This window comes from Podarcis bocagei, assembly GCF_964188305.1.
Source record: "Podarcis bocagei genome assembly, chromosome: 7".
Taxonomy (NCBI): domain Eukaryota; kingdom Metazoa; phylum Chordata; class Lepidosauria; order Squamata; family Lacertidae; genus Podarcis; species Podarcis bocagei.
This window is the reverse complement of record NC_138132.1, coordinates 21,609,653-21,634,125: the sequence shown is the minus strand read 5'-3', so window position 1 is coordinate 21,634,125 and position 24,473 is coordinate 21,609,653. Positions and strand designations below refer to the sequence as shown.

Here is a 24,473-nt window from a genome sequence, read left to right as displayed (position 1 = left end):
GTAACCTTTGGAAAGTTCATGCATTAAAACTGGAGTTTGGAAGAGAACACATACCTCTAAGTCATTGAAAAATAAGTGTGTGTCGGCGACTTCAAAAATCATTTCTTCCATGGTCAAGCCAGAGCTAATCACTAGAGTTGGATCCTAGAAGTTAGAATGGAAAATAGAATGGAAAAGAGGAAGAGGCCAGTATTAAACTGCATTGAAGTAAAATGAGTTATTTTAGAACATGAAGCTCATTCTACAAGGTGTGACAGGAAAGTTCGGTGAATGGTCACAGAAATTGGAAAGCGAGAAATATTTGAACATACAATCGGCATCGGAAACCCACAAAATGCTCACAATTGTGTACAGAGATGAAGCTATAACTCAAAAGACAGTGTATGAGTGGTTTAAGTGTTTTCATGAAGGGTGGCAAGCTATTGAAGATGACCCTCAGTCTGGCAGACCATCAACTAGCAGAACAGCGGCAAATGTCAACGGAGTTTGTGAGTTATTGATGCGGGATCAGTGTTTGTCCATCCGAATGATGGTGGAAGAACTGCATATTCAGCATGAAATCGTTACTGAGGTTACTGAGTTGTCCCACCCTCCCGATCTGGCCCCACCGGATTTCTTTTCACAAAACTGAAATCTGCACTGAAAAGGTGCAGATTTTCCAACATTTCACACATCCAAGCTGCTGTGACGAGGGAACTGAAAGCAGTACGAAAAGAGGACTTCTCCAGAAGTTTCTAACAGTTCTACAAACATTGTCAACGGTGCATTGCATCAGAGGGGGGCCTACTTTGAAGGCCTGTAAGGTATGTATGTTTGAATATTTTTCCCTGTCTGATTTCTGTGACCATTCACGAACTTTCCAGTCACACCTTTTATGTAGAGCTGTCACTCAATGAAAGATACCCTACAGTGAACTCCTATGCATGTCAGAAGTAAATCCCAGCAAGTTCAATAGGACTTACTCCCAGGTCTATGGGACTGCGGCCATAGGCTTACCTAGGAGTAAGGCTAGGTCTGAAGCAAACCAAAAAGGAGAGAGAATGAGAGTGTGGATCTAAGGACATCCCATCTCTGTAACAGGGCCAGATAAAAAGTTTCTCATATTTCCTTCTGAGCACTATCCCTGATTCACTGCTACTAGAGTGCACACTTACTAGATTTGCAATTAGTATTTATTAGCTCAGAGCAAAGATCAAAAAATTCAGAAGTTTTGCAGTAAAAGCAAAAACACTAGTTACCTTCCCGTATTTCTGGGCATATGATCCTGTTAGAAGAGAATGAAATATTATGATGGTCTCATCCAAGTCCCATAGGAACACTCGCTGAAGAAGAAAGGACAAACAGCAGAGGTCAGCTTGCTTTTGTTCAACTGCCTAGAAAGTTCCCCCACCTCCATTTTGGAAGCTTAAAGAGGACACCATAGATTAAGTCTGCTTTTGAAAAAATATTAAATGTAGCCAAGGGATGATCACCCAAAGAGGCTCTACAATAGGAGATTCAGCAGAGTCAAAAGGAAGTCCTTCACACAACACATACATTATGGACTTACTTGCCACAAGGTAAAATATTTGCTACCACCTTGGACACCTTTAAACTGGGATTGGGCAAAGTCAGGAAGAATAAGGCTACTAGTCGTGATGGCTATGTATTACATCCAGTTTCGGAGATAGCATGGCTCTGAATACCAGTAGCTGGGGAAGACTTGTTGGAGAGGGCTATTGTGCTCATGTCCTGCTTGGGGGCAAATGGCTGGCTTTTGAGAAAACAGTATTCGGAACTAGACAGGCCTTTGATCCGAATCAGCAGGGCTTTTCTTATGTCCCTAGGAGGGTTTTGCGTCTTCTGTGCAGGAATGATAATTGATGACACTGCATCATGAATGTAGAAATATGTTTATTAAGAGACACTGTCAAAGAGTCTGGGGCTTGAAGTCAGAGGCTGAGGCCTACCATAGTAAACCACTGTGAGCTGGGGTGTGACCAAGTTACAAAGCTCTTTTCAGTTCCAGAAGGTAATGTGTGGGCAACATCAGCTCCTCTGATTGGCAGGCAGAATGCCACTTTTCAATTGGCTAAAAAGTAGATGCCTGCCCTCTGCCTGTGCTTGGTCAGCAGGGTACCTTTACTGGGAGGTTTCTTTCATCACCACAGATGACTTCCAAGTCCTTCTAGTGAAGGAAGGTGAGGACAGGTGACCTCACCTAGGCCCGAAGTCACCCCCCACCAAAGCAGGCTCAAAGCTTCTCAAAGCTTTTCAAAATCATTTTCTCAGCAGCTAAGCATCAGAAACATTCCGCTCTGCTGTAACAAAGGTAGAGAACAGTCCATTGTTTCTCAGGCCTTTCTCATGCCTTCTGGCCTTGCTAAAGAACCACATTGCAACTTGCTTTCTGTCCGGGAACCATGCCAGAACAAGAGATTGAAACATATCTGAACACTCTGAAACTCCCCCCCCCCCTTTCCTGGGAAGGGCGCCAAGAGTCCAATAGTCCCAAGACAGCTTTCTGTTTATGCTCAGAGGAACTCATGGGGCAGGACTCTGGAAGGAGGAGAAAGGAGGAGGGAACTGGAAAGGGGTATATATGCTTGTGCACATGATTGTGAACTCGTGCATGCTTTTTGTGACTTATCACACTTGCTCCTTCTGCCAGTTCATGGATGGTAGAAATAAAAGCCTTTTCTCCGAACTATTCCTTGAGTGTCTGTTGACTCCCACTTCCCTGCTACCATTTTGAAGTGGGATGAGTCTATAAGTTACTTACTAAGCAGACAAGATAAAACCACACATTTTGTATTGGCAGTAATTCAGTTTTACATACTTCCATTTACATTTGTACAACTTCTATTTTATTTCATTTTAGCCATTTCAGTATTTGTTAGAGTAAGAATCACTTCCTTTTAAAGGGGCAAGGTGTGATTTGCCAAGGAATTTCAGCATTCTAAGTTTGTTTATGTTGCAGTTTAGTTTTGTCCAACTAACCTATCCTGTCTTACTTTTATATTGTTAAACTTTGCTTTGCAATAGTCTATGGACTAGAAACACAGAAGTTTGATCTGATCTACAATACGAAACACAGTGTTAAAGCTTTGGAGAGAGGGGAGGGAGAGAGCAAGAGAGAGATGTGTGATAATAGCTGGAGACTAACTTCAAGCTCATTGTCCTGTGGTGAAGAAGCGTCTGCTTTCCTCTTCCCCCTGTTTTTCCCAGTCACGCTTTTCCTGGACTGGTCCTCTACATCTTTACTAGCTGTCGCTCTCAGCAACGATGGACTTGTAGATGGGTCTCCTGGAAAAAAGGGACAGCACAGACTCGTTATTTTATGCCTCAATATACCAACCCTCAATACGTTGCATTTCTACAGCAGCTGGTATAACACAAAGAATAGAACAAAATGCAGAGTAATAAACATGGCACCCAAAACAACAAAGGAGGCAGTATAACACACCTGGGAGTGAGAAACATTTGCAGGTGATACGAAACATAAATGAGTTTTAAAAAATCACAGTAGGCACCAGACCAGTATCCCAAATGTGAATCTCTCCCCACCCACCACATTTCAAATGGTGGAGAAACCAGCTAGAAGATGGTCTTTGTGTTAGTATTTCACGCCTCCGATGCTGCAGAAGAGATTGGTGTAAATCACATGCCTGTCTGGGAAGAGTGTGGGAATGGAAGACAGTCTTATCTCTTCCACTGTATGTACTATGTACTGTACTTTTGCTTTTACTTCTGTCTGTTCTTCTTTCGGAGCTGGAGAGAGAAGACGCCATGAATCTTTTGTCAGTACATAGTGCATAAATAAATATGTAGATTAGCTCTTCGATGTCTCACGCTTCTTGCTGTGTTATGCTAGAAGATTAGTGTGCATATATCATTTAATATATGTTGCTGAAGTGCACTGGTGTATGAAGGGAAATGCATTTTCCAGAGCTGCGCATACCGGAGGAAGCTCAGAGTTCGGGGGCTGCAGGGGCACCCCAGGGCGTTTTCCAACACTTTGAAGGTGGCCTAAGTGTTCAGGCAGGTTGAGGTGAGATAGGTATTCCTTCAAGTATCTGGGTTTCAATCTGTGTAGGCCTTTAGCATAAGACTTAATTCATACTCTGGGTCCCCCTTAATTAGGGAGCAATTCTGTGTGTCTCTGGCACATCTGGATGGCAATTCATTGGCTACTTGATGGAAGATGTGCAGACGGCCACTCCCTTGGATGGCTTTAAAGAGGACTAGATGAATTTGTGGAGGAGGAGGGGACCAATGCCTATAAGTCATGGTGTCTATATGCTACCCCAAGAATCAGAGGCTGCATGCCTTTGAATTACTGGCTCCTGGGTTCCGCAAGCAGAATAATGATTTGCCCTTATGCTCTGCTTATGTGATTTCCATGGGTGCTTGGCTTTCCATGAACTAGATGCACTGCAGGGGGTTGGACTAGATGACCCTTGGGGTCCTTTCCACCTCTACAATTCTATAATTGTATGAAGAACATGTATGCCACCTTGTATACCTTGGGGAAAAGGTGTGATCTGCAAATAATTAAAAAATAAAGTGGAAGTTGAGACCTTTTGGGACTGAGGGTTGGGGCAGAAGGCAATCAGTAGAATAGCAAAAAATAATTTCCCAGGGATAAAAACAAAGTGCATTAACCAGACCAAGGTGCAGTAAGACACAGCTTATTGTATAGGTGAGTCCCCCACCCCTTCACCCCAATATGTACACACACAAGCATTTCCATACAAGCAGCATGAGCATATAGGGGCATTCTGACATCGGTATCCTTTTCCCATCATATTACCAGAGGAATGTCTCTGCGCCGTCTGAGTAGGCACCATGGCATTTGGTTTTTCAGAAGGATACGTGGTTGTTGCTAAGGTGGGACTCTCTGTGCTGCTGTCTGCTGGTGCTACAACTCCAAAGCTTGAACTTGAGTAATATGGCTGGTATTGACTTTGGCCAAGAATTGTATACGTAGGATACTCCTATTCAAAAATAAGAGGGAAAGGGACAACAAAACAAAGTAAGTCTTATTCCAAGTAAACGTGGCTTACTATTGCACTCTTAGCATTCAAGCATACAGTCTGAAAAATAATAAAAAGCTTTCTACCATTCAAAAACAAAAAGCATGGAGTAAAATTAAGTTTGATGCAGGCTTATTTCTATGGGAAGAAACCATACCTGTTGAGAGATGCTGGCTACTGCTGATGCTGAAATATTGACAGCAGGTGAGGTGGTGGAAACTGAGTTGGCGTTGGTACTTGAAGCTGTAAAAATCAAACAGATGGCTATGTGTCAATCTGTTAGAAGTGCAAGCAGCAAAGCCAAAGGGCATTGGAGCAGGGAAACTGCAGTGCTGGCATTCTTAGCATCAACTGTGCTTTCCTTAATCAAAGGTGGAGTTTGCAAAGACTGAGCAACAATGCTGCCCCACAGACATCCTTTTCCTAAACAGGATGCAAGTGTCCTCAGTTCTGGAAGCAATGCTTTTAGATTCTGCCAGATAGTAGTAGTTTTTTAATTTAAAAAACAAAAATCTACATGAAAAAGATTGTTCCTTCCATACATAAAAGTCGGGAAACTATAACTTCAACTGCACAATATTACTAACAACAGACTAAGTTATCTGCATTTACCTTTCAGGAAAACCAGTGTGAAAAATTAACCAACATATTGGTTTCAAGTGGTCCCAAGTGTGAATAACACTGTCTGGATCCAAGCTAATCAATCATCATCTTCATCACTATAGAGAACTATGGTGATTGCCAATAGGATTGGAGCCAAAATAAGGCTACTGAAGAACATGCAAGTGATATCAGTGTGCTCCAGGGAACTCAGAGGTTTACAGAAGCACAAGTCTTTATAAAAAGAAGCAAAACCAGAAACAGCCCAAGGAGGACTGAGAATGCTCAATAGTCACAGAATGTTGTGTCAGCTGGAAAAGAAAAAAGGAAAGGGGCTGGGAGTGGAAAGAAGTACCATAGAGCAGCTTCCTGGCTAGAAATAAAATAATAATAATAATAAAAAATTTGTTGATCCTCTTAAAAACTAAGGCCAACATATCATTAGGCATGGTGAAGCCGGCTGAAATCAAGGGGTTTAAGCATGCTTCACTCTATGCCGTATTTAAGCCTGGGTGCTGGGCTGAATAATTGTCCCTTTGCAGGAGAATTTCCATATTAAACAAACTGGCCATGAGCTGAATGTGAGAGGGGGCTCTGTCACATGCCACAGCTGAGCAGCAGCCATATAGAGATGCTCTTAATGGAGTTGAAGCAAACAATTTAATCCCCCAGAGTGAATGACCTACTTCATCAAAGGCAATAGAAAGTTACTTAATTCTAGGAAATCAGCTACATTAGCATCTGAAATCCTTCTGGCAGCTCCTTCCAGCTTATGTGCCTCTTGTTTTATAGTAGACTGTTTGTGTGATAAGCAGAAAGCTCTCAAAGCTAGTTTTTTTCCAGTGGTGCTGTAGTGTGGCTTACAATTCTTAATGCAACTGACAAAAAGAAAAGAAAAAGAAAGGTGCACTTAGGGGTGACAGCATGCTGTTGTTTTCAGTCCAGATCTACCAGCTGCTTGGCTGTGGCTCTCCTTATCTTGCTTATGTGACATTGTTCATAGCTTGTTTTTGATCAATAAGCCCGCTATGCGTCACTAGGACATAAGATCTGGATGAAAAACACCAAATCTATCCCAGCAGTCTGCATTTCCATCTTATGGGCAAGCGGTTAGGTCTGCATTTCTTCCAAGGTCTGCTCAGTGATACCAAAAGTGAGTTTTTGAAATTCATGCACCCAGAGTACACACAATGTGCCAGAGTCGAGGTTTGGTTTCTTGTTTTGGAGGCAGCTGCATACTAGTAACCAGAACATTAAGATCACACTCTTCACTGCTGGGGTTTTTTTAATGAACCCAAGAAAAACCCTGTGAAATATGAGGATTCACACAAGGCCAGCTGGGTAAATACTAGATGATTTCGATACAAAACAGAGGTTATTATACTTACTTGAATGTGCTACAAAACTAAGCGTTACTTCAAAATCAAATGTAGACAGGCAGTATGATTCTGTTCATTTATATAAAATCTGGTTAGGGTCAAACTACATTTTACATTAGTTTAAATGCAGGCTTTTTGCACACAAATGGCCAGTGTGAGGGGCCCAGTCCAAACGGTTATGGGGGAGCCCTGTGCCTGCCATTTGCAGTGGAAAGAAAAACTCCCATTTACTAAAATGGGAGCACTTTTTCTTATACAAACTGCAGGTGTGGGACCTGCTCCTCCCACCCCCACCCCTCCAAATCCAGATCAGGACTATATAAAGGCAAAGAGATAAAAAAATAAATTCCTCTCCCACTCCATGCTAGGGTGCTGATCTGGATCAGGGCCCCCACACTGTGGGGGGGGGGGAATACCCTATTCTTAAAAGAATAGAGATGTAACTAAACATGTTCATTGGCTCTTCGCTTTAGTAGCTTGAGACCAGCAGCCCTCTTCCAGCTGAAGAGGAAGGAGGTGGCCAATTTATATTCTAATTGAACTGTTTGGAGTGCAACAAACCATGATTCCCAGTCTGAACATAATACTAAGCCAGGGATCATTGTTTGTTTCCCCCAAACCTTTTCAGGGAGGAGCAAAGCAAACCCAAATTGATGAGTTCATGGTAATACGGAATACTGTGACATGCGAACAAGGTCAGTATTGGGGTGGAGCATAAACCATCACATGCAAATATGGATGGAAACAGGTCACTTGCTGCATGTGTAACAGTTAAAACAGTTGTGTATAGCAGCTCTAACAATATGGGGAGCTAATCATCTGTAAGTGAAATGAGCGTTAACCATATATTCCCACCACAATCTGAGGAAGCAGCAAGTGGCTTAACTTGAGTCAGCCAGATACAGCATGAATGGGCTTTGGGCCCAGATACTCTCTCTCTTCTTCTTCTTCCTCCCTCCAGAATTTGTTGTTACATCCAAACTGGATAAGCTAAATGCCAACATAAAACAGATGGCCTGCAAACCATGGTTGGAACAGAGTTTCCAGTTCTAGTTGAGAGGTAAACCATGGTTTGCAGCAGTAGCTACAGTCTGTTTAATTCAGAGGCAACAAGATACTATGGTTACTGCAAATCAGGCCATGAAGGAGGGAACTGGAGTGTATATGCAGCCATTGGCCAAAAAATAAGCAGCTTGTAGGAGATTCTTCCCTGTCAGAAAGTACTCTAGCTGCCAGGTGACCAGGACTGCAGCAGTGTGGGGAGAAAGGACACATTGATCTCTGTCACTAGCTAGGAGAACAAGAGCTGTTGAAGAGCTATTTCCTTTCTTAATTGTTGCAATCTGCCACAGAGACCATTTGATCAACAGGTGGGGTACAAACCTTTAAAATAAAGAAAGTAATAGTTGCTAGCTCTTAACAACTAGGCCCCTATGCATTCTGATAGCTTAAGCCCAGTGATATTGGGAAACGAACACAGACATGCTGAACAGTGGCATGCATTTGATTTCTGTAACCCATTCCTCCCTTTCCCGAACAGTCACCCTCCTGCCTCTGTGAGAGTTTCAGAAGCACGACACAGTAAAATTCTCCTGTTACAGACAGCGGATCTCGGCAAATCAGTGAAAAAGGAAGGCTAACGGCAAGGTGGGTGGGAGGGAGGGAACCATGACTCACAAAGCACAGAGAAGCATGCACAAAACAAAGACAAAAACGTGCTGGCCTCTTCGCGGTTTCTAGACCGGGTTACAGGGAAGAGGTACGTAGATAAAAAACCATGCTGACCTTTACCTTGAATAGGATAAGAATAATGTGCTGGGCTGGATTGGCTTGTGGTTAACCCTGTAGTGCAGGTAAGAACACTGTGCTGACTTGGAGATGGAGTCTGAATTAAACCACTCTCAGGTTTCATACCTGGCCACAGTGCACCTGAATCAGATAAATTGCACCAGTTACAAACAAAATTGGTGGTGGTCAAGCCAGGCTTCCCACCGAGATCCTTTTTGCCTCAGAGTACAAGTGACAAAACCCATCACCTAAATATGGAAGGTGGTTAATGTGCAATTTTTGAGGCACAAGCCTAGAGAAAACAGCAAAGAGGAAGAAGACGGGGAGAAAAGCTAGCCAAAATTAAAAGAGGGAAAAGAGGTGTGGTAAGGTTAATTTCCAAGCCTTTGCAGGGGGGGGGGATGTGCTGGCGTTTCTAATGAAACTCTTACTAGACTGATGCTAAGGAGCTGATTGTCACCCTTTCGATTCCTGCACAGCACTACAGGGAGCTGGTTGTGTGGAGGATAATGTTACCAGCATTTGTTTCCGTTCTGAACTGTTTCCGTGGCACACTATCCACAGGAATATTTCACTGACACATTCAATGATAATTACTGCATGATGCATTTAAGATCAATTACCAAGAATATACATGAGAGATAAGCACAAGAGAACAGCACACACACTTGATGAAATCAATTTGAAAAAAGGTATTTATTTTGCTCAAACTATTCTCTTGTCATGTACAAGAGCAGCTAGACCCGACTCTCTGCTACTGTGCTCATCTGTAATCTTTTATCTATTGTCAACTATGTTTAAAATGACCCAGATTCGAGGTAACTCTTCAGAGAGAAGATCCCAGGTATAATCCCTGGCATTAAACAGATCAAGTAGCAGTTAATGGGAAAGATCTTTCTCTGGAGAGATCCTGGATCCTGGCCATGATCACATGTGACAATAAGCCAGATAACAATGACCAACATCCCAGGGAATCTGCGAGAATTTCTAAGGCCTAATTTACGAAGCTGGTAAAAGGCACTCCTAACTACCAGAGACACCTGCACCTCCAGCGACAGAGCTTGATCTAAAAGTACCCCCAGACTATGTACCTGCCCTTGAAGGAGAGTGCAACCTCATCCAGGGCAAACAACTGACTAACTTCCTGGACCCAGGAACTGCTCCCTCACAGAGCTTCCACCCTGCCAGGATTCAAGCTGAGCTTATTAGTCCTGATCAAGCCCAACACTGCATCCAGACACTGGTCCATGGCTTTCATAACCACTCCTGATGTTACAGAGAAATAGAGTTGGCTACCATCAGCATACTGATGACACCTCACTCCTAATAATCGCTCCCAACATTTTAATAGATATTTAAAATAGCACCTGAAATGCCATAATGCCCCGCAACATCCCATAGCTCAAGGGCCAGGGGCCCAAGAAACACTCATCCAATACTGACTTCTGGAAATAAGGTTAGAACTGCAGAACAGTGCCCCAATACCCAAAAGCTGATGAGAGATTGGGCAGAAAGAGCAGGGACCCTTCTCATCCTTTTTCTGATAAAGGTCATCCATCCTGATTCACTCCTAAAGCCAGATCTGAACCCAGACTGGAAGGGGTTTACATAATTCATAACCTCCAAGAATGCCTGAATTCTATTGCCATGTCTTTCTGTCTCAGAGTGTGCCTCTGAGGGTGAGGTCAAACTGCTGTGTTACCACCAAAGTGACCTCCCCAGGTTGCAAGCCTGAGCAGTGTGTATGGAGGTCCTGGGCTGTCCAGACGACAAGACCCTGTCTTGGCCTCACTGAGGTGGTTCCAAGGAAAGCAGCTTGGCTGCAGGAGTTGCCGGAAGAAGGCATACAAGGAGACATCCAGCTGCCTTAGGGACTCTACTCTGGATTTGCACAGGGTTTACTCCTTGGCCTTTTCTTCTCTTGAATATATCCCGCAAGGCAACAGAGGTTTAGAATCAAAGTTTTCCTTCTCCTAGATGGGCTACCTTCCTAGGTTGATAAGCCATATCTGCCTTACTTTCTTGAGTACTGTGCCCCAAAACAGGGTATTTAAGACTAAGCGGTAGGAGTTGTTAAATAATCGGTTGTTTTTTTCAAGAGAGGCTGCGCCACTTCCTCCTTCAAGGCGGCAGGCACCACCTCTTTATGCAAAGATCAATTCACCACACCCTGGACCCATCCAGTTATGGCCTTTCACACTGGCTAGCTTTAATCAGCCATGAAGGTTTGAGGGAGAATGTGGCTGGGCATAAACTTGCATGTCACTGGGCTGCAAAAACTGAAAATGATCCCGCAAAACAAGGCTTGATAAAACATTAGAAACCTGACTTGGTGACAACCATGGCATCAAACTAACTATGGAGGTGCATGACTTTGACCTCAAAGTGCTCATCACAGTGGGTTTCCCAAGGGCTCTGGGCTCTGCCTAAAGTTAGAAATATCAACAGCCAATGGGCCACCTTGAAGAGTTCCACTGAATGCTTACTTGAGGATAAGATGAAGGCAGCAAAGTACGCTGTTGCATCTTTGCTGCTTTCACCACAACCCACACTCCAGATGTCATCTGGCTTGTTTCTTAACAAGCAGCTCTCCAGTATACCAGGAGGCCAAACACATTCTGTAGTACCAGAGACTGCACTCAGGAGCAATTATATCAATGCCCTTCCACATCTTGCCATTCCACTGCAAAGTGAGAGTCTGGGAAGGATCACCAGTATTGAGAAAAGAGTATCAAGAACTCCATCAGAATCCATCAAGTATCTGGGGTTGGACCATCTTAATTGGTTCTCCACTCCTGTGGGGGGAACCTGGTACCATTAGCCCAAACTTCATCAAAAAGTGTCACAGAACTGCCCATCCACCTTATTTCCAGGCCACCAAACCTACCACCAAGGGCAAAACCCAAACTGAGGGTGTACCCTTCACTATGTACCAGGTCGAAGACATCTTGAGACAGCTCTGTGGTTGACATTGAGGTCATGAAGTCTTGAGTCAGACCACTGAGAGCAGCTTCAGTATGGATGTTGAAGTCACCCAGGACAATATTCCCAGGGTTCTCCAAAACCATGCCAAAGACCTCCTACATCAGTTTGGTAAAGAAGGCTGCTGGACAGCAGGTTGGGTGGTACTATCACAACAGTAACAGGACAGATAGTGCCTAGGTGAATTTCACCAAAGAAATTTTAAAAATTGCCATCAAATTACTAAAAAACTCTCTGTGAGCAGCTTGGTAAACCATTATGATAAAGAGTTAGTACGCTAGAGTTAATACACCCACACCCAAAATTAAGAATGCCAAATAGCTTTAGAAAATGCATGATGCTTTCACATTCAATAATTCAGGCAATGAAGCAAGTACAGTTTCTTATATAAGACTCATGTGTCTCATTCCAGAAACGTGTGTGGCTTCTTGCATTATATATGTAAGAAGAGCTGCTTGTCGGTTTCCCCTGGTATCTCGTTGGACATTGTGAGAAGGAGAAAGCTGGACTAGATGGGCCTGATCCACAGCAGGGCTCTTCTTAGGTTCTTATGAAGGAAAATAGTAATTTACATACACAGTTTCACAAAACACCTTTTACTGTAAGAGCTCTGGCTTACCAAAAGGAGGTAGTCCATAGGCTTGGGTTGTCTGAGGATAAACAGCGTATGTCTGCGACTGCTGCAGTGCTTGATACTGAGTCTGACCAGAATAAGAGGCCATCGTTTCGGATACAGGTACAGAAAGAATATGTGCATATGGCCTGGTTAAGGAAAAGAAAAATATTGCCATTAAGGAATGTTGATAAGTAACTAGACAACAGGGTTGGGTAAGGAAGGGAGTGAAGAAGTTTCCCACTCCCAAGCTCAACCCGTCCCTCAACATATGCTCCCTATAGGTAGTATTACAGCAGAAAGAGAGAGTCTGCCTGGGGTACATGGAATTGCCTCCCCTTCCTGGCTTCCTCCCGATAGCACAAGGCTGCCACAGGCTGCACACTTGCTCCTTTGGGGAGAGAGAGGAAACCGCTCCTCGCTTCAAAGCAACCTCGTCACAGCCAGGGAACTCAGGAGACAACGCTCATCTCTTATGACAGGCACGTGCAACATTGAGGAGGTTGTGATATGTAATTCAATATCAAAAACTGGCAGTGATCTACCACTCTCCGAAGTCATTAAACAAACAAACAGATCTTTATTTCACAGTCAGAGCGCACAGGACTTCTCTCTCTCGCGCACACACACGCGCGCGCGCACACACACACACACACACACACACACACAGCATCCTCACTCACTCACTCACTCACTCACTCCACCTCTCTTTCCCCTACTGTTGCGTGTTAAAGCCCTTCCCTTGCTCAAACTCATGGAGCACTAAAGGGGGCTTTCCCCCATGTGTTTTGTTCTTTGCCTCCCTCACTGTTTGTGGAGGGGGGGGCTCCTTTCTTATTTATTTCTTTGCTTTTGAACTAGCAGGCGAGCAGGCAAGGAGCTTTTCATTCCCCGCCTCACCCCCTGCAGTTTGTCAAGCACGAAGGCAATGCAGAGGGGGCAGCAAGGAAGGAAGGCAAACCAGCTTTGGAAGGAGGCTCAGCTGGAGGAGGAGGAGGAGATCAGGCTTACATGAGACTGGCAGCAGCAGCAGCTGCTGTTGCATCCAGCTGCAGAGAAAGGCTTTCCTTTCTCAGCCTGCGATCAACGAAAATCAGTCTACAGTCCCTGAGTCGATCGCGACTGACGTCTTGGTCATGGGGGTCTTATGAAATTCATGGTCTCTCATTGCTCACGTTCAGGCTTCTGGGGTGTAATACACCCTCTAAAAGACAGGAGCATGTGGTCTCCAGATTGCTACATGCACTTCTGTCGCGCAGAAGGTGTACACAACAGGCAATGGAGGAAAATATATTTCTAGGTGCAATGCATTTGCCCTCACAATTTAACAGGTATTTCTGACGGGGGAAGAAGGACTGTATGGTGTGCATTTTTTAAGGTCAACTCTTCCAAGGAGGGGGGGGGGGAAGGCAAGGCAGGCCTTCAAGAAGTCATGCCCATGGCTGATTGCTCCCCATTCCCCATGTGAGCACACAATCCTTTTCATTGCAAGAACATGGTCTCTCCTGCCATTTAAAGTATTCTTTAGCTATGGGCAAAGTTGCTACAGCTCTGAGAGCGAACGCTGTGTTGTCAACGTAAAGTGTCATAAGACAAAAACTGGGCCCACATCCCTTCATCGACCGAGGTAGTAGTATCTGTTGTGAAAGTGGAACCCTATTGAACACTATGGAGAAACAAACCACCAGTTGAGCCAAACTATTCAACTTACTTTGCAGAATACATCTGTGAGGTATATTCATTTGATGACCTTGAGATGTAATCAGTGCATGGCATAACTGGAAAATATATAGAGATTGATAAGTACATGTAAATTATTTCAGAGAATAATAATTTTGAACATATCAGCGCAAGCATCACAAAGTTGTAATGTTCACCGTTGTATTTAGAAGACATATGCATTCCAGTGCAAATAATACATGGAAGTGGGAGTTAGGAAGTGGGAGTTTTCACCCTCCTCTCTCATGAGGGAATAAGGAGACAAGGGGAGCAGTGCTAGACCTGGAGCCTTGCTGTGACTCATTCACAATCATCCAAGGCATGGCTTAGAAGGCATCTGGGTCCACCAGATGCTGTTGGACTCAACTCCCCTCAGACCCAGTCAGCATGGCTAATGGTCAGAGATGATGGGGCTTGTAGTCGAGCAACAGATACATGGCCAAAGGGTCTCCACTCCTGGTTTAAATGATTCTCTGAACTAGGCGAACATGGGAGAATTATTAAGCCAGAGAAGCATTACATAGAAAAGAAGGAATCACAGCAAGAGCTAATTCTAGCTGTGAGAATGTGTGTAGCAGCTCACTAAAATGAGCTACTTTTCCCAAGCTTTATGCCAGAGGAGGGTATTCAAGGACAGCTGTATGGTTAGTTCCACGTGTTCTGCATGCTGCGCTTACAGAAGTAACTGTATATTCCTCTGAGAATGCCCTCCTCCTATATTACACAGTGATTATCTATAAGCAGGCAAGTCAGCAGGCAGTGGGGGTAAGTCCTAGAAATTACTTATATAATTGCTTTGTATAATTAGAAGTCTTCAATATGCTACCATACACCCTTTTCCTTCTTTGGGCTGAGTATACACCACACATTTAAAGCATATCTCCCCCACCCCCCAAGAATCCTGGGAACTGTGGTTTATCCAGCGCACAGCTGCAATTCTCAGCACTACAATCTACAGTTCCCAGAATTCTTGGTGTGTATTCTTAGAGTCCTATGGCTCTTTTTCTATGTTAGGGAGAGAACAATCTGGCTAGTGTGATCGCATAGCACTTCAACGATAGTATCTGAAACTCAGCACCTTCTTCCCAAGCTACCAGTTTGCAACTATACTTGCTATGGGCGTGGTGTGCCCAGGACAAGATCCTTCCCTATAGGTTACCTAAGTTTGGATGGGTTTACTATAATTAGTTGTGTCCCATAGGAAGCTGCCTTGTTCTAAAGTCAGACTAAAGCCCATCAAGCTCACCAGTGACTGACTGTAGCTCTGCAGTGTTTCAGGCAGGATTCTTTCTCAGCCCTAACCTGGAGAAACCAGGGACTGAACCTGAAAACGTGTGCTCTACCACTCAGCTACAGCCCTTCCCACCATTGCCTTTAAGCTATGAGCAGTACTCTCTTGGTTAGATACCCAGGTTAGGACCAAATGCCAGCTATGGCTGAACCAGCAGGAGAGAGCAAAAGGCAGTTTTGGTATGCTTCACCTGACAATGGATTGACTGTCACCAGAATGACCCAGCCAAATTAAAGGAGCAGAGAGATTTGTGAGAATACTGTGGTGGACAGCCCTTCTTAAAAAACAGTGTTAGTGGCTCACGGCTTTCATTTTCATTATTAGCATCATAAGTTCTCTCCTGTTGCAGCAGCCCCTTGATATCCTTGCTCAGCAGCCCCTCACGAACAATGGTTTGTAAAGAAGGTGCGGGTGCCAACGTTATGCCAAACCTTGGCTTTATAAACCATGATTAGTGTTATACCTGAATTTAGCCTTTGACAGTCCTAGGGGACCTTCAGCCAGATGTTTTTACACCCTCAAGTGCACGAGGCAATGGGGCTAATACCATCTCCATCTGGTTCCTTTGTGGTTACAGAGCAGAGAAAAGGGAAAAGGCTGTAGCTCAGTGGTAGAGCATCTGCTCTGCCTGCAGAAGGTCCCAGGTTCAATCCCTGAAATCTTGGAGGAACCTAGACAATATTCAGTATATTGTCAGCATAGACAATATTGAGCCAAATGTTCTGACTCAATATAAGGCAGCACCCTATGTTTCTATGACAGAGAGAGGTAGTACATTTTCTTCCCCATTTGGTTTCACTGACAGGCAAGTTCAAAGGAATAGCTTAATGGCTCGTTGATTCAGGAAGCCTTGCATTTTTCTGGTGTGTGTGTGTGTGTGTGTGTGTGTGTGTGTGTGTGTAGATTCTCCTCAGAAACCTGGGAATTCTAAGGACTTGTATGTACAATTCAGGCACACAAACTTACCCAGTTCTTCTACTCAACTATAAAGATAAAGAAGCCACTTACTTTCATTGGACATGGACAGGTTTGAACCAAGGCTTGAGGATTCAGGTTTCTGATCACTATCGTCTGTGCTGTTCACTTGCCTGAAAGGATCAATACAGAAGCAGAAGCTGTTGCTTATCTCTGCAGCACAGAAGCACTGGCTCAATTTCAACATCAGGTCAAACTATAGCTTGCTCTCTAAGCACAGTTAAGAAGACAAACCAGAAGGGAGGAATCATTGCAAACTGAGTGTGGTGCCCTGCACAAATGGAGCTCCACTTGCACAAGGTGCCTCCACCCAATTTTGGGTAACACTTCTCCTCTGATGGTCCCACATGGCCCATCCCACCCCATGCAGGAGGATCTCATACCATCTAGGAAGACTTGAGGGTGCATGTTCTAGGGGGCAGGAAAGTCCCTCTCCATGTTCTTCATTCCATTCCCAGTTTTCACAAGTGAAACCGTTGTGAAGTTAAATACTGTATTCCTTATCCCAGTTCAAGACAGAGAGCTATGTTTAACCCTGTGGTTGTGTGTGTGCAATGGAACTTCTTCCTCTCCTGTCCCCACAGCAACCCTCCACCCATCCATTTTGTGTTGTGTCTTTTAGATCTTGTTTTTAATCTGTGCACAGTGCTTAGTAGACATGAGGTGCTTTAGACATCACCATGATGGTGATAATTTTTTATTAGCACAATGTACAGCAATGGTTTTATTCCTAAACAAACATTTTTGGAATATTTGGTAGGTTGTGGGCTCTCCTTCCTTGGACGTTTTTAAGCAGAGGTTGGATGGCCATCTGTCATGGATGCTTTAGCTGAGATTCCTGCATTGCATGGGTTAGACTAGATGACCCTTGGGATCCCTTCTATCTCAATGATTCTATGAAAACATGTGCTTTAACTGGGATCTAGTAATCATTTGCCTACAGCTGAAAATTGTGTATGAAGCTTAATTGTAGCAAGTATGTTTTCCTAGTGGGAGGGTATACATATTAAGTTTTCCCTTAGCTAAAATTCCTGAAATGACTATAAAAACTCCAAGTTAGAGATGGGAAGGGTCATAGTAATAGAGCAACTGCTTGGCATGCAGAAACTCCTGGCTTTGATGCCTGAAGTGCTGGGGTGCCATTGCCAGGCAATGTAAACAATACTAAGCTAGATGAACCAATGTTCTGCCTTGGTAGAAGACTACTTTCTATGTTCTTGTGTGTTGTTAGAAGTGTTATTTGCACTAAGTATAATATGGAATTTGGGAGATTCCTAGATGCAAGTAAAGTAATGCTTTCAATAATTTTCTAGAATGCAACATTACACACAAAAAGCATGTGGGATATAGCATGCAGTGGCATCCTACAAACAGTTACACAGAAGCTATCTGAAAAACATTGTTTATTGTTATGAGAAGGAGCAATTGCAAGCCTAAAGTGTTCATGGCTCCCTCTTCCCTCCCCCTGTGTGGGCAGAGCCTGAAAACTTCCTACAGTTTGAAACAAACCACAGCTTTCCATTTCAGAATATGGGAAACTGTGGTTTGTGCAAACTAGGATCAAACCATGGTGCAATATTCTGATTTTTACAAACCAGCCTCCCATACTCAAATAAAGTAGAAAACTGCACTTCCTTGCAATCTCTTCCTCTTTCGTGCAAAGAGGAAAGGGGGTGGGGTGCACTAGCCTGAGGCTCAGAGATTCACATTCTCATAATAACCAACTAGGCTTTTTCTTGTACTGGGGCACTATACTCAATGGGACTTTCCCCCTCTCTGAATTTGGCTCCAATCCCTACTTCATGAAAGCCTTGAAAACAAATGGCTCTTTTTTAAGTTCCTGATCACCATCTGTGAAATGTTAATAACAGCGACCTACTTTGCAGGGTTGTTGTAAAGATTAGTCAAGTAAGATTTGTAATGTCCAACAGATACTAAAACGAAGTACAAATATAAACAGAGTAATAGCTCTCTCTTTTAAGCAAAATATACAAAAACCCCACAGAAATCTGACAAGTGCAGTTAAAAAACAAATTCAAGAATTACACACCTTAACAGCTGTTCGCCTGATTCCTGCATCTTGGCTTTTTTCATCTGCAAAGAGAAATATATTCAGTGATATCAGGTTAGCCATGTCATAAATACAACAATAATACTACAAAGAAAGGGCTGCATGCTGCTGGTAGTAAATCAATATATTTATGTTTGCCTAAATATGAAAAATAGCATACGAGTCACAAAGGTTTGGCTCAGACATTACGGGGAACCACGATTAAGATAGCAGCCAAAGTACCCTAGAGCTATTACCCAAAATATCTCGTTTTCATAAATTGGTTTTTCCTATTTTGTAAATATGGTGAGGAATATGTTAAAAGCGGGATCTCCCATCCAAGTTCAGAGCCACTGGACCCTAACAAATATATGGGTAGTTTTACCCTCTTCTAGTGCCCTTACTGCCCTTTTCGCTTGTTGGTTTTCTTAGAATTTTGTAGATTCACACCTTCCTTGAGTGTTTTTGCCTGCCTGGAATATGTCTTGAACTGTGATCAGGCCTTTTGCTTGCCACAATGAAGGACAGAGAAAGGCGTGAGGGTGTGTTAAAACTTGCCTATTGTCTGAGGTAAAATTTACATTGCTCCACCCGCTTTTGCCTCTGGCATGTGGCCCCCAGAAGGGAATGTGGCCCTCAATCTGAAAACAGTCCCCCCCCACGCCATTAATTATAGCTTGCCAATTCAGACTTCACATTAGGGCCCATGCTCCGGGGAATCATCCAAAGTGAGCCTGTATTGTCTGCTTCTACCTTTCTCCTCTCTCTAGGGAAGTGAAAATGAAAGACCAGCCTCACATCTGGAAAGATCTGCCAATGCTTTGCCATTAAGCCTTGAGCTCTAACAAGCGCAGATAAGAAATTTTAATTTTCCTGCAAACCTGGCATGTGGCACACGTCTACAGCACTTGTAATAAGATCACTTAGCACGTTTTAACGATAGCCATCTGTGCTGAAATAAACACTGGGAAGCGACATTAAATTATCTAGTCTGGGTTACTATGTCAATAAGAGGATACAATCTAACCTTTAATGTAGAGCACTTACATAAATGTTGCGCACAGCGCAGCCTAGAGGAGCAAACGAAGACTTTGTTTTCTTCCACTGTTCAGCCAAAACAGAGCTAGCCACTTGGAGAAGCTGATTTTAGTATTAAAAGTTCCTTCCTCAAATGAACTTCACTTGGGCAAGGGCCACAGCTCAGTAGGAGAGGATCTTGTATGCAGAAGGTCTTAGGTTCAATCTCCAGTTAGGAGATTTCAGGCATGCCCCCTGCCTGAAACTGCTGCCAATCGGTGTAGACAATATGGACCAAAGTTCTGACTTGGTGTAAGGCAGTTTCTTGTGTTGAAACCTCTGAAAGCCCAACAGTTTCCATGATCTGCTAACTCCCTACTGCAAATATTCTGAAAGCTGGAACTTTTTCAGTGAAAGTTTATCTTGTGAATCACCCTGCAATATTTGGATGAAGGGCGGTATATTATTATTATTATTATTATTATTATTATTATTATTATTATTATTATTATTATTCAGGTGGTGGTAGAAAAGCTAACAATATTTTTAAGGGGGGAACGCATACATTTTGTGGCAAACAGGAGATTCAGTGGTGGCTGAAGAAGTTTGCCAAAAAGTGAAGAATGTCAATACATTAAATGGTGTAAGGAAACATGACAATTTGGTGATCAGCCCCTACAATAATCTTCAGGTTCCCAAGTTTAATTTACAAAGCTCTCTCTTGTTTGGAACCTCGTTGTCTTAGAGATCTGACATGATACACCTTCATAAGAATTAAAATTTCTCCTATGGCTTTTGCTAATATTGCCACATGTTGACATCGGCATATGAGTGTTCGCCACAGAAATCTCATCCTTTAATATTTCTATACCTCCATTCTCTTATCTGTGTTTCAAATTATGGACCTTCAGGAGACAGTATAAAGAAGTGATGGGATGAAGGTCAGATTGGGAAACTATCTGAAGTTCCTGTGTTGTTGTTGTTGTTGTTGTTGTTGTTGTTGTTCACTGCATTGAGCCCACAGTTTCACAATATGCTTTAGGTAGCTGCCTCTTGCATTTCAGTTGTGTAGAAATGCAAAAAGAGCTATTTTTGAATGAAGAATTGCCCCAAAGCAGTATTTATGGAACAGAAGGTATACCTATAACTGTGATGAATACTTGTTTAGATTTATGAGGCAAACGTTTTTTGCATGCATTTGTATGCCAGAAGTTCCCAAGTCAAATTTCAGCTTCCAATCGTCAGCAAATGTGCACTCAAGATAGATACAGTTGAATTTTAAAACTTTGTTTTCCCACAGCATCACAGAAAATTGAGATTAAAAAATAATGCTGAAATGACTGCTTCTAAAATTTCTTTTCTGGCAAAAATAAATTCATTAAAATGTTATCAATGAACTCTATACATATCAATGAACTCTACAAATATCCTGCCTATTAACCACTGGGTTCAGATATAAAATTCTCTACTTCTTTTGTTTTCTATTCCTGCAAGCCAAATAGGACACACAATCAATGTATCACACTTCAGAAGACTCACTCATTCACGTGAAACACAAATAGGTTTGTCTATAGCTATTGCAGTTTCTCTTATATACTCACAGGCTGTTCCGCTAAATCTTGTACCTCTTCCATGGATGTCTTTTCAAAATGCTCCAGTGGGCAGAATGTGTGTCTTCCTCTGCTGTCTTCAAAGTCTGGAACAAAAGATGGCCATAGCTTTATGTACTTTTGGAAGTGCTTATCATCTAGGCTATCAGTGACTACACTCATATCTAATGTGACAGTTTTAAAAACAAAACAAAACAGGTGGGCTTGCCCAAAACAAAGAGACACCACATTCACGTAGGGGAAACAGCAAAGATTTACCATTAAGCCCCAAGGTACAATAGATAGGGAAAGATAGCAGAGACTTGTGTATGTGTGCACACCGCGGCACGTGGCACATTTCCACAACATTTCCCTTGCAACATAGCCTGCACAAAAGACAGCATTTCCAGTACTTCAGAAGAGCCACGTGTGGGGCACTTGCAGAAATACTTCAGGATTACCAGAGTTACATTAAAATGATAAAAGTCCAGGCCATGTTGTTAGTGAACGCTATGATACAATCTAACCTGCTTTAATGTAGAGCACTTACATAACCGTCACACACACACATGCGCAAGAACATATCACCAACGCAAAACCAGGACAAAAGTTATAGTCACAGCTGCACAAACAGGTAAATGCCACTAGTATAGATGGCCATAAAGTAGGGGGTTAGACAAAAGTCTATCAATGGCTCTTAACAAATATACCACTGAGAACCAGTTTGGGGCAAGTTGGTATTGTCTTCATGCCTTGCCAGCGGGTTTCCTGGAGGCATCAGGTGAACCACACTGGGAAATGAGAAATCAGGACTAGATGGATCCAGTTTCTTAATTTCTTGTTTGTTTGTTTTATTTGCCACTTTTTCCCTAGTTGCTCTAATTATTTTCCAAGAATAACAACACAAATAACACAAACAATAACAGGAAAAGACATCTATCAATTTAGAAAGCCACCAACAGCTGAAAGTCAAAAGAGTACATCTTGCAATTTTTGTAAACAAACAAACATTCAAAACAGGGCCTTTTCAGTGGTGGTGGTGGCATGACTACACAACTTTGAGGAAATCCATCATGCCTCCTTTCTTGCAGTCTTTGGGCGTGTTTTAAAACATTTTTGTCCCACAAAATATTTAAGGATAAAGCCTTTTTGCCTCTGCAGCGGCTCTTTGATTCTGTTTCCCGTTTATTTATTTTTATGATAATTTTTAACCTGCCTTTCTAAAATGCATGCATAATCCAGACGGGCCTATAATATGTACTCAGAATTAATTTTTCGTTGAAAATTTCACACATTAAAACAAATGGAAAGAAGAGCACCTTGTGCCGATTTATCCGAATAGTCCCTATACAAAATGGTTCCTTGGAAAGATATTATGTTGAAAGGATTACCTGATAAAAAATTAATAAAAAAGAGATAGCTATCCTACCCTTACCTTGGGCTGAACCCTTCCCAAAGGCATTAAAAAAAAAATCAAGGTAGTAACTTCATTCTGAAGGGATGTGAAAAATATTGTACGAACATAATCATATAATCCCCAAACGGCCTTTATAATAACACACTGGACAGTTTGGGGAGTTCAAGAGGGTGATCCTATGGCAAGATCCACTGAGATGAGCAGTTTAGGATGTAGCAGGTCTCCGGCTCAGCCATCGTGAAGTCCCCAACCCTGGCTTAGCCTAAGATACCCTGGTGTAACTTGCTCATGCCAGCTCAGCTGGGGTTCAGCTGGCTGAGCCAAGACCAGTCTAAATCCCCAAAGGGGCATTCCAGGAGTGGGACCAGAGAGGGAGGGCATAGGCTGGATCCTAAACTCATTCAGCTCATTTATATGACCTGGCGAGAAACACTATTTTAAAGGCTCGTTTTCTCTTAGGCAGAGCAGCAGCAGCCCCATTGCTGAACAGGGTTTGGATCTGGCGTAACTTTACGCCGACTTGATTAACAATGGCTGGCTTTACATCAGCTTCTTGTGCATAGGATTGCTCCCTAAGTAAATTCTTCTTCAAAGGACATACCAGACTTTGGGGCAGCCCAATACCTGACGCCCATGTCTCCGTGCAACGTCAAAACAGCACATACAGTACATATCCAAAATCAGGAGGGCTCCCCTTTCCAGATTATAACCACAGACTGAAATGTGTTTTAAACAACATTAGGCACTGCTGTTAGCTTTATGAAAAAATAATAATAAACATGGCATTTGTAGTTTTGTGGTTTTCAAATTTGTTATATGAAATAAATTAAAAAATGGTGCAGTAGCTCCTTAGAGACCAACTAGGTTTGTTCTGGGTATGCATGCACACGAAAGCTTATACCCAGAACAAACGTAGTTGGTCTCTAAGGAGCTACTGGACCATTTTTTAATTTTTTAATTTATTTTGATTGCGTCAGACCAACACAGCTACCTACCTGAACTTATATTATATGGTTTTCATAGTTCTATAATTATTAAAGACTCTCTTGATAGGATTTTGGCCTGAAAGGCAGCATAAAATAATATTTGTCTTAAAAAATGCACAGGTTGCATATACTTCAGTATAAAACGGACAGGAAAAAGTATCCTCTCGAGCCATAAATGATAAACAGAAACAATGTAAAGATGAATCAAAATTTCTGGACTAGTTCAATATAGTTTTATATAATATTTATGCAAAATATTACTATACTGCTCTTCTTCAAAAAAGGAAAAATATCCTACATAATCTAAAAACAGAAAATGACAATAAAGAGTCACAACAACATTAAGATAAGCCAGCAAATCACTTTGTCATAAGCAGATCTAAAATGCATAAAATTTCTTGAAGAATAAAAATATTTTTGCCTGAGGGGAAAATGATGATCATGCAGAAAACCTCCCTGGGGCATTCCACAGTTTATCCATAATTCCCCCCCCCCCAATGTGTATATTTGTTATGGTGCTGTGTCTCACACCAATTCTCTAGATGTCATACAACAAATTCATGACAACAAGATCACATAAGGATATAGTCAACAGTAAATTCCAAAGCCAATACAAACGAATAAAACCAATACCAACCACAATTACATTTAACTCAGAAGGAGAGAAAAAATTCAACCAATTTCCATTACTAGAAGACTAATAATATTTGTGGTGCCACCACAGAAAAGGTCCTCAGTCAAATGGCTATATGCTTGATGGGAAGGCACAGAGAGAAGGGCTCCGGCAGATGGCAAACAACAATTTCTTAAAATAAACGGTCAGAAGATGACATAAAACCCAACAGCAACTAAAAACTGCATTTGGTACTGAAGCTCTCCATGGAAAGGTTAAAATTTAACAGCAAATGATTCTGCTAAACATAATGTTACTACCTTTTTGCTCTCTGCTCTCTCTCTGTCTTTCTGCGGCTGCACGAGGATTTGTAAGATGGTTTATCGCCAATATGCGCCTGCACTAGGATTTGTAAGATTGTTTATCAACAACAATGTCC

General features: G+C 42.5%; 1 protein-coding gene across 4 annotated transcripts in view; it reads right to left on the bottom strand.

The window, feature by feature from the left end:
• Positions 1-24,473, bottom strand: part of EYA3 (EYA transcriptional coactivator and phosphatase 3) — a 50,990-nt gene that overhangs the window by 10,587 nt on the left and 15,930 nt on the right. For 3 of the 4 annotated variants that reach the window (XM_081201970.1, XM_081201969.1, XM_081201971.1), the window contains 11 exons: positions 21,031-21,125; positions 18,413-18,456; positions 16,396-16,475; positions 14,089-14,155; positions 12,384-12,526; positions 8,786-8,923; positions 5,173-5,258; positions 4,793-4,976; positions 3,146-3,285; positions 1,239-1,322; positions 55-144 (listed from right to left, as the gene is read on the bottom strand). In XM_081201970.1, the coding sequence (XP_081058096.1) occupies positions 55-144; positions 1,239-1,322; positions 3,146-3,285; positions 4,793-4,976; positions 5,173-5,258; positions 8,786-8,923; positions 12,384-12,526; positions 14,089-14,155; positions 16,396-16,475; positions 18,413-18,456; positions 21,031-21,063 (1,089 nt within the window). In that variant the 5' untranslated portion in view covers positions 21,064-21,125. The remainder of the gene's footprint in view (positions 1-54; positions 145-1,238; positions 1,323-3,145; positions 3,286-4,792; positions 4,977-5,172; positions 5,259-8,785; positions 8,924-12,383; positions 12,527-14,088; positions 14,156-16,395; positions 16,476-18,412; positions 18,457-21,030; positions 21,126-24,473) is intronic. The other variant, XM_081201972.1, reaches the window with a different exon arrangement.